This window comes from Poecilia latipinna, unplaced genomic scaffold (assembly GCF_001443285.1).
Source record: "Poecilia latipinna isolate Pla-1442-1.1 unplaced genomic scaffold, P_latipinna-1.0 Scaffold1333, whole genome shotgun sequence".
Classification (NCBI taxonomy): domain Eukaryota; kingdom Metazoa; phylum Chordata; class Actinopteri; order Cyprinodontiformes; family Poeciliidae; genus Poecilia; species Poecilia latipinna.
The window spans coordinates 81,106-96,715 of NW_015113949.1; the positions used below are offsets into that span (position 1 = coordinate 81,106).

The window sequence follows — 15,610 nt, forward strand, 5'->3', positions numbered from 1 at the left end:
GGGTTTTTTTTCAAACGCCCCGCAAAAAACCAAAAATTTTCCAAGTTTTTTTTTTTTTTTTTTTTTTTTTTTTTGTCTAGCCTTTAATAAAAGAAGTAACTTTTCTGCCAAACATGAGAGTTTTTAAGTGAATAATTGAATATTGATAAAAAGTTCCAGTTCCACTGGCAACATTTTTTATACTAAATTTGCAAGTGGAATTAGTATTTTTTCAATGTTAAGAAATGATTCATTAAAACTTACTGAAAAGCTACTTATAAGTTGGTTTTGTCTTTTTTCAAGTGTACTAAAATATTGTACCAAGATCAAGACAATACTTGGTATGTTTTCATGTTTTTGCAGTGCACATTAATAAAAACAAACACAAAAGAAGGTAACAAAGCCAAGCACACAATAATGAATTAAAAACACTGTAAAGCGACAGTTTCACAGTTAAAATAATAAAAAATGGGTTGAAAGCCAATTAATGAAAAATGAGTTTTTATACGGATTTTAAAAGGCATCAGAAAAAACCGACTCAGACCAGAGAATACGGTAATTCAATCTGTTGGTTCTCCATCTTAAAATAAAACTAAATAAAATATCTAACATGATGTTTAACAGTAACTCCTGTCAGGACATAAAACCCATTTGGACTTGACTGACAGTTAAAGTCCGGCTCTGTTGAACCAATTCATGGTAACTTTCTGTTTCCTACCTCTTAGCTCCGCCCCCTCCGAAGCGAGCCCCTAGCACGTCGCTGACGCTGCGGTCCAAGTCCATGACGGCCGACCTGGAGGAGATCGGTAAGAAACTCAGAGTTAAAAACCAACTCAGAGTTAAAACACACTGATCATTTTGATTGCTGATGTTTGCTCTGTCTGCAGCCAGGAGGCGCCGTTACGGTGAGTCACTTGGACCTCAGTGTGGTTCTGGTCAGGTTCTGTGTTGTAATGTCCGGAACGCACAGCGTTCTCCTCCTCTCAGCCAATCAGAGCCTGAGATTTAAACACCTGGAGGCGGAGCTACGCTGTGCGTCTCTGATTGGTGTTTGTGACGTTTCAGAGCCGCAGCTGAACACTTCTGAGGAACCAAAACATTCAGAACCGAGCCGACGGTTCTGACACATTTACTGAGAACTGCAGGTTTTTTTAGCTGTTCAGCAATAAACATTCATTATTTTAATAAAACATGCCGTTTCCTAATTTTTTGTTTTTATTTTAGTAAATACTCCTAGACGTTTGTGAGCCCACTTTCTATTAGCACCAAATAAAAGCAAAATAAGGAAAATAAATACTTGGATATTTTAAAATGTCAGTAAATCTGTTTTATTCTTTTAGATGTTAAACCTCAGGCAGAACAACTATTTATCAGTAATAAAAGTTGATTAAAAATCTAAACTTCACCTGTTCTGACTTTGTTTCAGTGAAATCAAAATCAAAATCTTCAAACATAAAGATAGAAAAGTAAAAACTTTCACCCAAAAGAGAACGAATAAATTTTCCTCTGTGGACAGCCGGTTTACAAACTAAATGCAAAAGAAATAAATCTAAAAGAATATTACTGGGAATTCAGAGCAATTATACCATTGAAAAATAGAGGCTTCTTCAAATTCGCTGCAATACTGACTGCTACAGGAGATCCTTCCTGCCCACAGCCATCAACATCTACAGCAACTCTAATTAAATACGTTACAACAATATTTAATTTCCCCTTAGGATCAATGATGCATTTGTCATAAAATTTAAAAAAAAACAACAAGCAGTTCTGCTCAACAAGTTCATAAATTCTACAGCAAACTGCAGAATTTAAATCCAGTATTTTCCATCCAACCTTCCTGTTATCTACTGAATGTGTTGCTCTCTCTCACTCTAGTGGAAAGTAAATTCATTTTAAGCACAGCTGACATCTGTGTGCTTCATCAGATTTCAAATGCAGCACTGAAACTGAGAATTAAGATTTTAAAAATGCATCTGAATCCCTAAAATTTGACTGTTAAAACATTTCCACAGAACCAACACCAACCACGAGAGGGCAAAGGTCACACCAGCAGAACCACAACAGACCAGATGGTCCAACAATCCTGAAGTTTAGAATAATGCAAGTTTGATTTCTCAAAGACCATAAACTTTAAATTTCTAAAGAAAATGTAAGACTGGATAGTAAATAAAATCAAAGCACCACAACTAAAACCATAAATAAAATGGTTTATGAAATTTCTCTACACAAAATTGCCCTTCAAAAAACAATCATCAGAAATGAAAGTAATTTATCATGATTCATTGTGACAGCTCTAATTGTGTCAGAACTGATCTTCAAACAGATTTTCATTTCAGAAAATCACGTCACAGTTTAACAGAGAAGTCGCCGTCGGCCATGTTTGTTTCTGCGGCCCTGATGAGTCGCTCTGTGGTGGCGTCTCTGTTGCATTTGTCGTGTTTTCTGTGTTTGTCCTCCAATTTGTTGATGTTTTTCTCCTCCTGCAGAGAAACTGGACGAGATGCTGGCCGGCAGTCAACAGGAAGTGATTCTGAGGGCCCGCCCCTCCGACGACTTCAGGGCGGCGACGGTCAAGCAGCGGCCGATGAGCCGACGCATCACGCAAGCGGAGATCAACGTAAGACGAGTGGAAAACGATTAGCGACTCTACGGATTGATGAACGATTCTAACAGCAAAACAAAAAACTATCTAACCTCCCATGATTGGCGTGAAACAAACTACACAGAAATAAAAATTATTTTCAGTTTTTATTTTTAACAAAAACCGAATAACCTTGGTTCAGGGATTCCCTCAGTGTTTTATCAGCCTGGTGGCCTACCAGGCTGTACTTTCATCCTGCCAGGCTAAACTTTATTAAAGATTTTATTATTCACTGAAACTTCCTGTCTTTACTGATCTACATGCTAACGTCAGCGAATAAAGTGACGAATCATGGATAAAGGATAAAAAATTGGACTTTTTATTTCTTTTCATGTTTGCGTTTTGTTTAAGATTTTATGGTTAGGGTTTTCTTCCAATAACACATACTTACGTATTTTAAAATTTCCTGTCAACTTTAAACATTTTTTAACTCAAAAGCGCAGTAGTGTGCTGGAGGACTGCCCTCTACCACCGGGCGTTTCTAGGTGAAATCTTGTTGGTTATTAGCTACAGTGGCTAATCGGCGCTGTCCAACTCAGTAATATATATTAATGTGAAAAAACATGCAAAAAAAATCTGATTTCAGCAAAATATGTGACTTAAGCATCAAGACATGCTGTGTGACTGCAGCAGTTCCAGTTTTCTCCAGTGGGGGAGCTAAAGAGCGTGTTGTGTTTGCAGTCTCTGTTTGAGCGCCAGGGTCTGGTCCCGCCCTCCGCCCCGGAGAAGAGCACCATGCCGCTGCCCAGAGGGATGTCCAGAACCAAGAGCTTCGGTGAGACCCGTCAACTCTCCGCCGCCTGAGTGACGTTTCCCCCCCGCCTTCTCCAAAAATGGTGTCAAACATTTGAGCCGCACAAATTTAAATTTGTGCTGCCATTACTTCAAAAGATAAAAATGTTTCCAAAGGTCAGAGGTCAACCACCACCCCTATTTCCCCACCTATACTTTACAAAATCAGAAATATTTGACATCAATCAACTCATCTACGTTTGAGCAGCATTAAATTTCAATTGTGCTGCTTTTATTTTGAAGATATTGATGACCTCTAATGAAGAACAAACAAAACATTCTGACACCAATTTTGTATTTGGTGAAATATGGGTGGGGCAAATTGACCTTTTGACCTTTAAACTTTCACTATTTCTTCAAAGCAAAAGCAGCAAAAACGAAACATTTGCTGCACAAACGTTGCTGCGTTGATTGACGCCACTTTTGCCTGATTTGAAGGTTTGCCCCGGGCTGGTTGACCTTTCATGACCTCTAGAAACATTTTCATAAATATCTCTTGACATTGAAGAAGCCCAAATTTATTTATTTTTTTTTGCTGCATCAACTTTTGATCCAATTTTTGTTAGATTTGGAGGGGTGGGATTTACTCTAAACGTTTCTCAGCTGTTTATGCTCCCGTTTCCATGGTTACCTCGACAGGCACGCCGGACGACGACAGAATATCGGCTCTGATCCACGAGAGCCGTTTCCCTCGCAGCTCGTCTCTGACGGACGGCTCCATCCCGCCGCCCCCTCAGACGGCGCCGCCCCCGCCGCCGTCCCCCTCTGCGCTGTACCTCTTCGACTCCGGCCCGCCGCCGTCCTTCCTACCGCCGCCGCCGCCGGCCCGAGGCGAGGGCCTGACTCGCTCCAGCTTCAAGCCGGGGGCGGAGCCGCGGCTGCAGGAGCTGTCGGACGCCAGGAGCCACGCCCACGCCGAGCGCCAGCGCAAAGCGCGGTCCATGATCATCCTGCAGGACACGCCACCGCCGCAGCCCGACGGACACGCCGCCGGCGCCACGCTCCACACCGCCACGCAGACCTCCACACTGTCCCTCCACAGCACCAGCCCCGCCCTTGGACACTCGCCGCTGTCCCGTCGCCGGGGACGACCGATAGAAAACCCGTATGCCAACGTGGGACATCAAGCCGCGCCTAACAAGCCCCAGAGGAGGAAGTCTCCTCTGTTGAAACAACTTCCTGTTGAGGAGCAGGGTTAGCATCGCCCGTCATCGTCTGTCTGACTTCACTGTGTTGTTCGTCATCCAGAGTAGAACGCGCGACCTTCACAGAGGTCAAAGCGCCTGGCTAAAGTATCCACACCAAGAGATAAACCAACAGGAAGAAACAATGATTTGCATTTAACCACTTAAACCTTTTTATATAATATTAAAAATACATTAAAAGATGAGAAAATATGCAACTTAATTCCTTTTTTAAGTAAGAACATAAACATTTTATTGCCTGAAGTGCACTAACAGCATTCCTTTAGCGAACGCATCATTTGTAGCAAACGAATAACCAGCAGCTAAAAAATACTTTTAGCATCTAAACAGTGAAGGGCTGATCTCTTTATTTGGATCAATCGATTATTAATGGGAAACACGGTGGCGCTCTAGCGCCCCCTAGCAGCAGCAACAGGTTTTCTGAAGGAATCCCTGGAAATAATGTATATTTTTTCTTTATGGTTAGAAACTGTTGCATAAATTCGGTAAAGTTTACGGCTGTAATGCGATAAAATGTGAGAGTACTTTAGCGAGGCGTTCTAACAGAAAATGCAGCGTGAGCCACTATGCTAACATGTTTTAAATAGGCCGTTTTCTAATCTGGCTTAAATGTATCCTGCTAATACTTTGTTGCTCTGTGGTCATTAAATTGTTCAAACTGTGAACGTTTGGTGATTCTGTCCTTCATCATCACTTTAAACATCTTCATCTCTGAATCCTGAGGTCGCCTGGAGGTCAAACCTCCCAGCAGGAACCTGAAATGTTTGCGGCGCCTCTCTGTTCAGAATCAGTCCAGTTTCTTTCCTTTCAGGTATTGGGATGAAAGACGATCCGTCCAAACCCGACGGCAGCGGACTGATGAGCCCGAGCCGAGCCGAGCTGTACCAGCAGCAGGTTCTGTCTGAGCGCGCCCGAGTTCAGGGTCGCCGCTCCTCTCTCTTCCTGTCTGTGGAGGGCGCGGGGTCGGACAGCCAGGCTCCGCCCCTCCTTACCCAGAGCCACTCCATGGACGACCTGGGCGAGCTGCCGCCTCCGGCGCCGGTCCTGTCGCCGTCACCGACGCCGCACACCTTCCTCCACCCGCTGACGGGGAAACCTCTAGGTCAAACGCATTTTCATTTTGGGTCACGTCAAGGTCATGAATGTTCTTAAAGGGCCGGCAGTGTAGAATGTTATTAATAGATGTCTCTGCATTCGATCAGTAAATTAAATAATATTGAACATCTCTTCACATTGACCACTTCCTCCAGGGTTTCATTGTTTTTGTCATTTTTGAAATTAGTTTTGTGTAGTAGAAATATTAGTGATATTTCCGCTAATCGATCACAGTCTATAACTTGACATCAATTAAGACAAGTCAGCAGCGACGTTAAAGTAAGAATTACCACCACCTGCAGGTGGGAGTTAGCATCACTCAAACCAAATGGTTTTTACCAATTTTTGTGGAAAATTTGCAATAAACTCAACACAATTATTCATTAATACAAAAACAAAAAAACCCGCAATGATCTGTTGATTTTGCAGAAAAACTGGAGGAACCTAAATTTGGCAGCAGATAAAAACAGCTTTGATTTGACTGATATAATTTTAAGGGTTCTACTTATGAGTCTAGAGGGCCACAAAAGACGCTGTGGCGGACCAGATTTGGCCCCCGGGCCCTGAGTTTGACACCTGCTCTAGTTGTTTCAGACAACAGTTCCAATATTTGACCGCATGGTTTTAGTGTGAGGGATTTGAGGAAAACATATATATATAAATAAAACTATTTAAAATTAAAATTTATTTCTTTTTAAATTTAAAACGTCCTTAAAGTTTAATGCTGAGCAACGTTAGACTCTGTTCACATGGGAGTGTTTCCAGAAATGTTTTCATCCCCACAGAAACAGAAAACATAAAATGCTTGTTTTTCTCCACACACCTGTAGGCGGCGCTAATCATGGAGTACAAGCCATAAAACTTCCTCAAACGGTTAGCGGTAAACACAAGAACGGAGAACAACAAAGTGTAATCGCAGAGAGGATTTCATGAACTTGAAATGACGGAAACAAAACAATTATCTGCCATTAGTGTTATTTATGAGGCATTTTCGATTTTTGTTGTGTAACTCGATTAAAAAAAAATTATTTATGGTTCCCTAAAACTGTGTTTCTGTGGAGACTGTGCCTAAATGTAGCTTTAAATTCAAATACTGCACTGTAAAACCGCAAAATCTCTCCAAGCATCGTCGGTTGTTTAGTTTAGTTTGTACATTTGAAATAAGTCCAAACTAAGATATTTGAGTTAGAAACTAAATCAAAAGCACTTTGTAAGATCTTGTGTTCTTAAAATATTGTAAACCGGGTTTGGAAAAATGTTTTCTATTGCTGAAGAAACAGCAAAACTCCTTTAAAACAGCGCCTCCTACAGGAAAACATACAACTACATCTGTACTCAATTTGCAAAGGCAAAAATCCTTAAAGACCCATAGAAAAGTTGCTACTTAGGTTTTGTCATTTTAACTTATATTATTTAATATAGTAAATCTTGTCAAGTTCTTGAACACATGGAGTTGTTGCCATCGATTCAGAGAAGACCTTCAAATTAAAAACAACAAAAACCAGAGTGGGACCGAGGACACGGCCTTGATGCACTCCATAAATATAACGGCTAAATAAAACAGATTTCAGACTAAATGGAGCTCAGAAAACTGTACATGTTGCTTTTTCACCAACATGTGATATTCAAATCCAGTCCTGATTAAACGTTTCCCCGGTTTTGTTTCCTCAGATCCATCGTCTCCACTCGCCTTGGCTCTCGCCGCGAGAGAGCGAGCGCTCACCGCCCGAACGCCGAGTCCCGAGCCTCGAATCAAACACTCCTCTGCCTCCACCACGCCCGTCCCCACCCCGGCTGCCAGTCCAGAGACCAGACACAAACGCACCCCGTTCACCACCCCACAGGGCAGCCCCGAGCCTCGATCCAAGCGCACCTCTCCTCAGACGAGTCCAGAGCAGCGGACCAAACACTCGACGCCTCAGACCAGCCCCGAGCTGAGGCACAAGCGAATCACGCCGCCGCTGTTCCCCGACGGACAGGTGGAGCGACCCGAGACCGAGGGGGGGGTGACGTCTCCCGCCGCCCCCTCCCCCGAACGATGGAGACCCTCCCCTCTGCCAGCGCTGGCCAATGAGAGCCACTCGGCGCTGGTCGACCGGCGGCGAAGCCTCACGGTTGGCAGCTCAGAGGAGGAGGGCGGGGCTTACACCGTGACGCTCCCGCCTGCCCTGCTGTCCTCCAGCGACGAGGAAACCAGGGAGGAGCTGCGCAGGATCGGCCTGGTGACTCCGCCCCCCGGCTTCGCCAGCCCCCCTGCCCCGCCTCCCCCCTCCTCCCTGTCCCTGTTGCCACGGCGAGGAGGAGAGGGGGGAGGGGAGAGCGGCCCGGAGTCCCTGGGAAAGCGAGGAGACGAGGAGGAAGGAGGCGACGAGCGTCTTCATGACAGCTCCTTGTCCCCCAGTTCACTCCCTCCGTCCATCACGCTGGCGTCCCCCCCCGCCCCGACCTCCCCCTCCTCCCCTCCTGCTGCTCACCCCGCCCCCTCCCCCTCCGCTACCTCCCCATCAGCTCTGAAGCCCCGCCTGCGGTCGCCGATCGGCCGCGGCCGCTCCGCGCTGCGCGACCCGCTGCTAAAGCAGTCGTCCGACAGCGAGCTCCTCCCCTCCGCCGCCTCCTCCTCCCCCTCCTCCCCTCTCTGCTCCTCCCCCACCAGCGGCGGCAGCCGGCAGCCTCGCTACCTGTTCCAGAGGCGGTCCAAGCTGTGGGGGGGCGGGGACGACGAGCGGCGCGGGTTCAGCCCTGATGAAGGCGGCCGACCGGCGGCGCTGGGAGGACAGAGCTCCGGGTCGGCAGTGGACCTGACGGCCCGCTCGGCATCCGCCCTGGAGCTGAGCGGCCGGGCCGGGTCGGGACTGGACCTGGCCAATCGGCTACAGCTGCTCAACAAAGACAGCCACTCTCTGGGGGAAGAACCGAGTCCACTGGACCCGGGCCGCAGGTCTCCTGTAGGGGGCGCCAGGTACATTTAAGTTTAAAAGCTTGAGTAAAACTAATCACACCAATCGGGATCCTTCTTGGACATCAGTAGGCCATTAAGGACACCAATGGTCCACTAAGGACACCGATGGTCCGATAAGGTCACCGATGGTCCAGTAAGGAAACTGTTTGAGTGACTTCCTGTTTGATGTCCTGCAGGTTGTTCTCCAGCCTCGGTGAACTTCACACCATCTCCCAGCGAGGATACGGCGCCAGCTACACGGTCCGCCCAGGAAGCCGTTACCCCGTCACCCGTCGGAGCCCGTCCCCGTCTCCCTCCCCTTCAGACCGGTCCATGGGTCTGGGCTCCTCGCCGGCGCCTTGCTCCGAGCGGCCCGACCTGAGCTCGGGTCGAGGCCTGACCATCCTCAAGTCTTCAAGTCTCAGCCTGCCGTCAGAACCAAAGGAGGTCCGTTTCGTCATGAGGAGCGCCAGCGCTCGAACCAGATCCCGCTCGCCTTCGCCCTCGCCTCACGCCTCGCCCTGCCCCTCCCCGGTCCTCAGCGGGCCCCTGCTGGCCCTGCGGCCCTGGAGGCAGCGGCCCCTCAACCTGTGGAATAAGTACGACGTGGGCGACTGGCTGGAGAGCATGGGCCTGGCCGAACACCGCCAGCGCTTCCAGGAGCACGAGATCGAAGGGTCCCACCTGCCGGCGCTCACCAAGGAGGACTACGTGGAGCTGGGCGTCACCAGACTGGGCCACCGCATCAACATCGAGAGGGCCCTCAGACAGTTACTGGACAGCTCCACTTGACCCATCGCCTCCGACCAGTCACCTCTAGGCGTCCAGAACTCTGACCTCACGACCCCTGACCTCAAGTCAGACCCAGGCCCATCTCTTTAATCCACTTTCAGCCATTACAGAACCGCCCCGCTTTCGCTGATGCCGGATCGCTGAAACATTTCGGCTCATCAGCTCTTTAATCAGCAGCTCTGACCTTTGACCTTCAACTCACATCGCAAACAACTCACGTCCACACTGCGACCCAAATTCAGTGTTTCTGTCTTAATGCGACCCTGCAGCCGATCTTTTCATGAAGTCCGATCAACACAGATCCGACCCAGACGATAAATTGTCCCAGACGTTATTGCCATAATCAATAACCATTTTTTACTAATATGACGGTAATGGCATAAAAATGCAAGAACAACTTTAAATTCTAATGAACATTTAACACTGGAAGACATTTTAAATATCCAAAATAAATATACAACAGAAACAGCACATATAGACATGATAATATTTCAGAGGAAAAACATCCTGAATTTAGTTGGTTAAAATACAGATTTGTCCAGTTTGTGGTTCTTTAATTCAAACATTGGCAACTTTCCACATTTTCCCACTAAAACTAAAATATTCGGGCTGAAACAATTAATTGGATTAATTCATTATTGAAATAATCAGCAACTAATTTAGTATCTGATTAACTGGAGAATATAAACTCCAAGTGAAAATCCATGTTCGCAGCAGTAATTAAGCTAAAACTGCACAAAAATATAAATTAAACTGAAACACATCAGTGGAAGTTTGGTTCAAATTCACTAAAGTAATGCTAAGTTACTGGATTTTAGGCAATAAAATCTTTATTTTCTTATTTTAAAAAGAAATTTTATAATTTATTCTAATATTATATAAAAAGGTTTTAGTGGTTAAACGGACAATCTGAACGATGTGTAATTTTTTTCCAGATTAATCGCTTATTTTGATGATTAATCGGTAAACACCAATGATATCAATTATTCTGGGAAACTAGTAACCGATTAATCGTCAGAATAATCGATTATTCTGATGATTAATTGATTGTCAGAATAATCAACTAGGAAAATAATTTGGTTGCTGCCTTAAAAAATAAAATACATTTTGAAACTTAAATTTGAGGGAATTTCAGGCTTACAAACTCGTTTTTATGGAAACTTTAAACCAAAACCAAAAAATATCAAAACATTTTGTTGCTGAATAACAGAAAATAATCAAAAGAGGCAAATAAAGATTTTGGCTGTTAGTTTAATCACAATAAATATGTTTTTTTTTTCTTATGATTTTAGTAAAAGTCGCAGTTGGACTCAGAGTTCTGATCAATGAGCCAATCAGTGAGCCGATCCATGCCGGTTTATCTAAATGATCCGGAACCTTCTGGGACTTTTTTTTTTTTTTTTTCTTGCTGTTGTGAATTTCCCCCCTCAAATATCACTCATAAAGCTTTTGTGTTACTTCAAACATGAATTCATATGTTAATGGATCATTTAGAATTAATCAATAAGTAATAATAACAATAATAATAACAGTAGTGGTGGTGATGCCGTGCAGAGCTTTTAGTCGTCTGGAAACAGATGTGTAGTTATGATTTGACAATGAGTTGAATTCCCGGCGGAGGCCCTGGAGTTCATGATGATTTGTCGATGACGTCGTGGCGTTGGTGTGTTTCAGGGTTTTACCTGCTTTCTGAGGGCTTACTGTACACGGTGCTATCTGCTCAAAGCCATCTGTACAGACTCTACCTTCCTCCTCCTCATGCATCTTCCCACCAAGCAGCCAGGAACTAAACGATCACAACGCCCTGAACAAGGTCGCACAGGAACAGGCCATAAAAGGAGTTTCCTCCCCTGCCATATACGGGATGCTTTCCCTGCCATAAGTGGAGTTGAATCCAAACATGAAAACAGGCAAACGGGAACACCGTCACATCCAGATGTTTGTACGTTTTTATAAACCTGAACAGAGTCGATTTTTGTGCCAATAAAGCGGAAAATTTAACTAGAACTTAGCTAAAAAACAGCTACGTGTTTACAGCAGTTAGATTTATATATTATTATGGGATTTTGATGAACCACACTGAAAACGTTCCAATACACTCAACTTCCAAAGGAATATTTAATAGTTCAGAGCTATAGCTAAATAAATTATATTGTGTATATAAAACATATATAAGTATGAATATATAGTGTCTTATTCCAGCACAAAGCTGCAGTGAAATGTTAAATTACTGGTTTTAAAAGTTCTGTTCCAGTTCACATTGAAACATCTCAGCTGCTGTAATAAAGCTAATAAATGAATTAGTTTCACATGTCGTTCAGTTCCTGATGTTTAGCTAATTAATGCTTGCTGCACTTTATGGCCCATCCTGATTAACAGAAGCTCTTAAAGAAACAGAACGTATTTCTAAAAACACCAAACTGGTCCCAGTGGTAGTTCCTTTAAGCTCATCTTCTGATACATGTCATCCACGCATCCGTTCAAGCAACCGTTAAATATGTTTTATTTACTGAAATCCTATATTAGTACAAAACTAGCAAAGTATTTTGATTTTGATATAGTAAAAATCCTAAACTAAGCCAGTAAAATGGATTCATGTCAAAATTTCCTCGCACAAATCATTAATCCCTTTTATTATGAGGTTTGCAGTGTAATTACAGAAGTAAAAATCAACAATAGACGCACGAATAATGATGAGCTGTTGGTTGTTATCTTCCATAAAACACAGGGTATCGGCTGGTGTCAGAAAATCAAATTTAAGACTTTTTAAGACCTTTTTTTAATGCCAGCTTGAATGGAATTTAAGACAGAAAAAACTACAAATGTAGGGAATAAATATATAATGCTTAAAATTGAGCCAGTGGCAAAAACAAACATCCAGCCAACAACTAATGATGAATCCAAAAAAATGCTAGCTAGCTTGTTAGCAAGGGCATCTTAGCTAAACCGCTGAAGATCTTTGCGCGCAACTCAGACTTTTGCTAGATAGACAAGTCCATCAAGAACAAAAAATTAAAACAAAACTACATACAAAATTAAATAGTTAAGACAATAAAATATAAGATCAAATTTCTTTAGTCAAATTAATTTAAGACTTTTTAAGGATGCGTGGAATTACAAGTATTTTAAAAAATATTTTTCCAAACGGGCGAAAGCTTGTAAATCCAGTGAAAACAGACGATAATTGTGAACGCAGCTCTATGTTTAAAAGCTTTCAGTGAGCGTCTCAGATTTGACACATCAGAAAGTCCAGGAACATCCTGCAGGGTTTGGTCTTTGAATCTGAACTGGAACCAGTTTGGTGGGAACCGAGGCCCCAGTAAAAACTTCCTCCGCCCCTCCCCCCGAAGCACAATCAACGCTCAGTGCCTGTTACCATGACAACACGTCTCTGTCCTTCTGCCGAGCTGTAATCATGATCCCAAAGTTGTACAAAGCGAATATTTTATAGAAACCCCTGAAATGCAGAATGTACAGTCTATGAGCAAAACATTATATTAGAATAAAGCCTTTATAATATCTGTTAGAGCAGCTGTTGGTGGAAAAAACACTGGACAGGTCAGAGGTCAAGTTCTGGTCCAGCAGGTAAAAATTAGAACGCTAGAAAAGACCAATAAAGATTGAATTTAAATTGTTTTTAAGCCTCGCTGTGATTCAGAAACATGACAGGACAGTTTTATAAAATTTAAATCCAAAACTAAAACAGGAAACCGATAAGCGCTAAAAATTGTTTTCAAATCGTTTTTACAACTTTCAGCCACCAGAGGACGCTGACAAATTAATTTCCAGCTAATAATTAAGGCAAGGAAATATATATAAATTTTTTGTTTGTGGAAAGATACTATAGGTCATTATTTAATATTTCTGTCGCAGAATAAGGTGGAAAATACTTTTAATTTTGCTTTTACCAAATAAAATAGAAAAATAGCGAATTAATTACTGATCTAGTTATAGATAATCAACTAAAAAATTATATTACATAAAAAGTGACTTTAGGATGTGCAAGAATATCAGCAATATTCCCAATATGAGAGGTTAAGCTTCATAAATCTGAACAAAAAGAGACAAAAATCTCTTAAAACATTTAAATAAACTGAAACTACTTCATTTTATTTTTATTATCCACCATGTTAATCCGTTTTAATTCATGAATTATAAAATTTCCTGGTTTCCGCTCATCTATACTACAGTAAATGTGCTTTTATAAGTTGTTTATAACTGGTTACTTTGGAGATTTTCACAGCAGGGGGCGCTGCAGAGTGAGGTCAAACTAAAACAGGGATCGCTAACAGATCAGCAGCTAGTTATGAAAACCAGGACGAATATGGAAAAAGACGGAATAACGATCAGGAAAACCCCGCAGCCTCTTCTGCTTCCTGCTGACCGGCTGAGATCCCGACTCTCTGAACCTGCGTGTAAATCCTTCCTCCTCCTCCTCCTCTTCCTCACTAGCTTCCTCTTTTTACAGTATGTCTGTGGTTTCTTCTGGAGTGAGTGGCGTGCGTGTACGTGCAGTTTTTCTCTTTTCTAAGCTCCGGAGAGCACACGATGACAGCTGATGAGCTCTTTGACAGATTGTAATCTTTATAATAAACCGTCATTTATTACAAACTGAGCACTGGCTTCCTGTCTGATTCTTTCAAAATAAGACCCAATAAATGTGAATTCTGGTGACGACAGGTAATGTTTTACCTGTGCTACTGCTAATGCTAACAGGTTATCCAGTGGTTAGTGACTCAAACATTTTTCATCCATTTATATACTTTATTTAACCTTTAGTTACTAGCAGTAATTTAATGCAAACTGAGACCTTTTTTTGTATTTTCTTGCATTATTGCAATAAAATAAAATCTATATAATTTATATTTTTCTGATAAAATATGGGGTGAAATACAAAAATGTCCTACAAATGTTGAAACTACTTAGAAAATGAAGTAAAAGTTTTTTTATATTCATTTGATGCAAACCCCTAAAAACAATGAAAAGGTCTGACTTTACAGAGGAAACTGACCCAAATGATCAAGTTTCTTTTCTTTAGGAAGGTTATTATAGGCTTATTAAAGCCAGCACAACTTCTCTACATTAAATTAAATAATTACTTTAGACTAACTCTGCTGGTCAAGGTAAATAAGTTCTGAATAAGGACAATTTTTTCATTAATTTACTGCTTTTTTTATTGATTGCTTTTTCATTTTTATTTGTTGAAGCAGTTCAGTGTTGCTTCAGTTGTGAATAACTGCATGTAAAATTATGCTTTGCCACGTTTTGTTTGTCTACAACAGTGAACTAAGGGCTGGACAATCAATCTATAACAATGTGCAATGCGACAGACACGTGATCAATATCAACAGATAACACGTCTGATAGAATATCCAGTGGTTTCACTGAACTGCAAAGCATTCTGGGGGATGTCAGCAGAGGAAAAGCTTTAGCCAGCTAAGCTAAGTTGGTGGAATCAACTGACTCACTCACTCTTTGGTTGCCTAGCAACAACCTGCTGGGAAATGAGCAGTTTAAAGTCCCGCCTCCCAACTTTGGTTGCCTAGCAACGACCTGCTGAGTAACTGGCGCAGCAGCAGTTTAAAGTTTTGCCTCATAACTGCGTAAAAATAAAGAACAACGTTGTGGAATGAAAACTGTGGACAAAACTAAGTATTTCAGGAATTTAAAACAAAAAAAAAAACTATTCAATAATTATTGATACTGACTGACATGAAACATTTATATGGTGATAGATCTTTCAGCTACTCTCAGAGTTAAAACAGTGTCCATTAGTTGGAGTGAGAACGGAAACGACTTTTTTAGGAATCAGGCAAGACAGGAGAAACGGAGAGTGAAATAACGTTCACGCAACATCGCAGACGAGGTTCACAACGTGCAGAAGCCTGGGAATTAATCGCAAGTTAAAAACATTAACGACGTTAAAGACATTTCCATTAACGCACAGTTAACTCTGATTTCAAGCGTTGAGCATATTTTACTATGCATATTTATTTTCCTCTTGCTCTCGGTGGAGGCGGGCGGTTTTTTTTCCTCTGCTCCCTTCCTGCCCTCGCCTCTCCTGCTTGCTCTATTTTTTGTCCAAATCTGCAAATTATGGATCTGGTCAACCGATCTCTCAATGCAATTGATAAATTTTTCTCGACGAGAAGTCTGGGCACAGGAGAG

At 42.5% G+C, this 15,610-nt stretch overlaps 1 protein-coding gene and 1 long non-coding RNA gene across 10 annotated transcripts in view; one reads left to right on the forward strand and one right to left on the reverse strand.

Annotated features, from left to right (window-relative positions):
• Positions 1–10,032, forward strand: part of shank3b (SH3 and multiple ankyrin repeat domains 3b) — a 49,417-nt gene extending 39,385 nt beyond the window's left edge. For 6 of the 8 annotated variants that reach the window (XM_015055725.1, XM_015055723.1, XM_015055727.1 and 3 more), the window contains 8 exons: positions 705–785; positions 867–884; positions 2,466–2,596; positions 3,302–3,395; positions 4,052–4,606; positions 5,429–5,719; positions 7,384–8,671; positions 8,848–10,032. In XM_015055725.1, the coding sequence (XP_014911211.1) occupies positions 705–785; positions 867–884; positions 2,466–2,596; positions 3,302–3,395; positions 4,052–4,606; positions 5,429–5,719; positions 7,384–8,671; positions 8,848–9,442 (3,053 nt within the window). In that variant the 3' untranslated portion in view covers positions 9,443–10,032. The remainder of the gene's footprint in view (positions 1–704; positions 786–866; positions 885–2,465; positions 2,597–3,301; positions 3,396–4,051; positions 4,607–5,428; positions 5,720–7,383; positions 8,672–8,847) is intronic. The other 2 variants (XM_015055726.1, XM_015055730.1) reach the window with 1 other exon arrangement.
• LOC106961765 (uncharacterized) overlaps positions 1–15,610 on the reverse strand; it is a 33,217-nt gene that overhangs the window by 3,798 nt on the left and 13,809 nt on the right. For both annotated transcript variants that reach the window (XR_001427836.1, XR_001427837.1), the window contains one exon: positions 698–772. This is a non-coding gene — a long non-coding RNA (uncharacterized LOC106961765). The remainder of the gene's footprint in view (positions 1–697; positions 773–15,610) is intronic.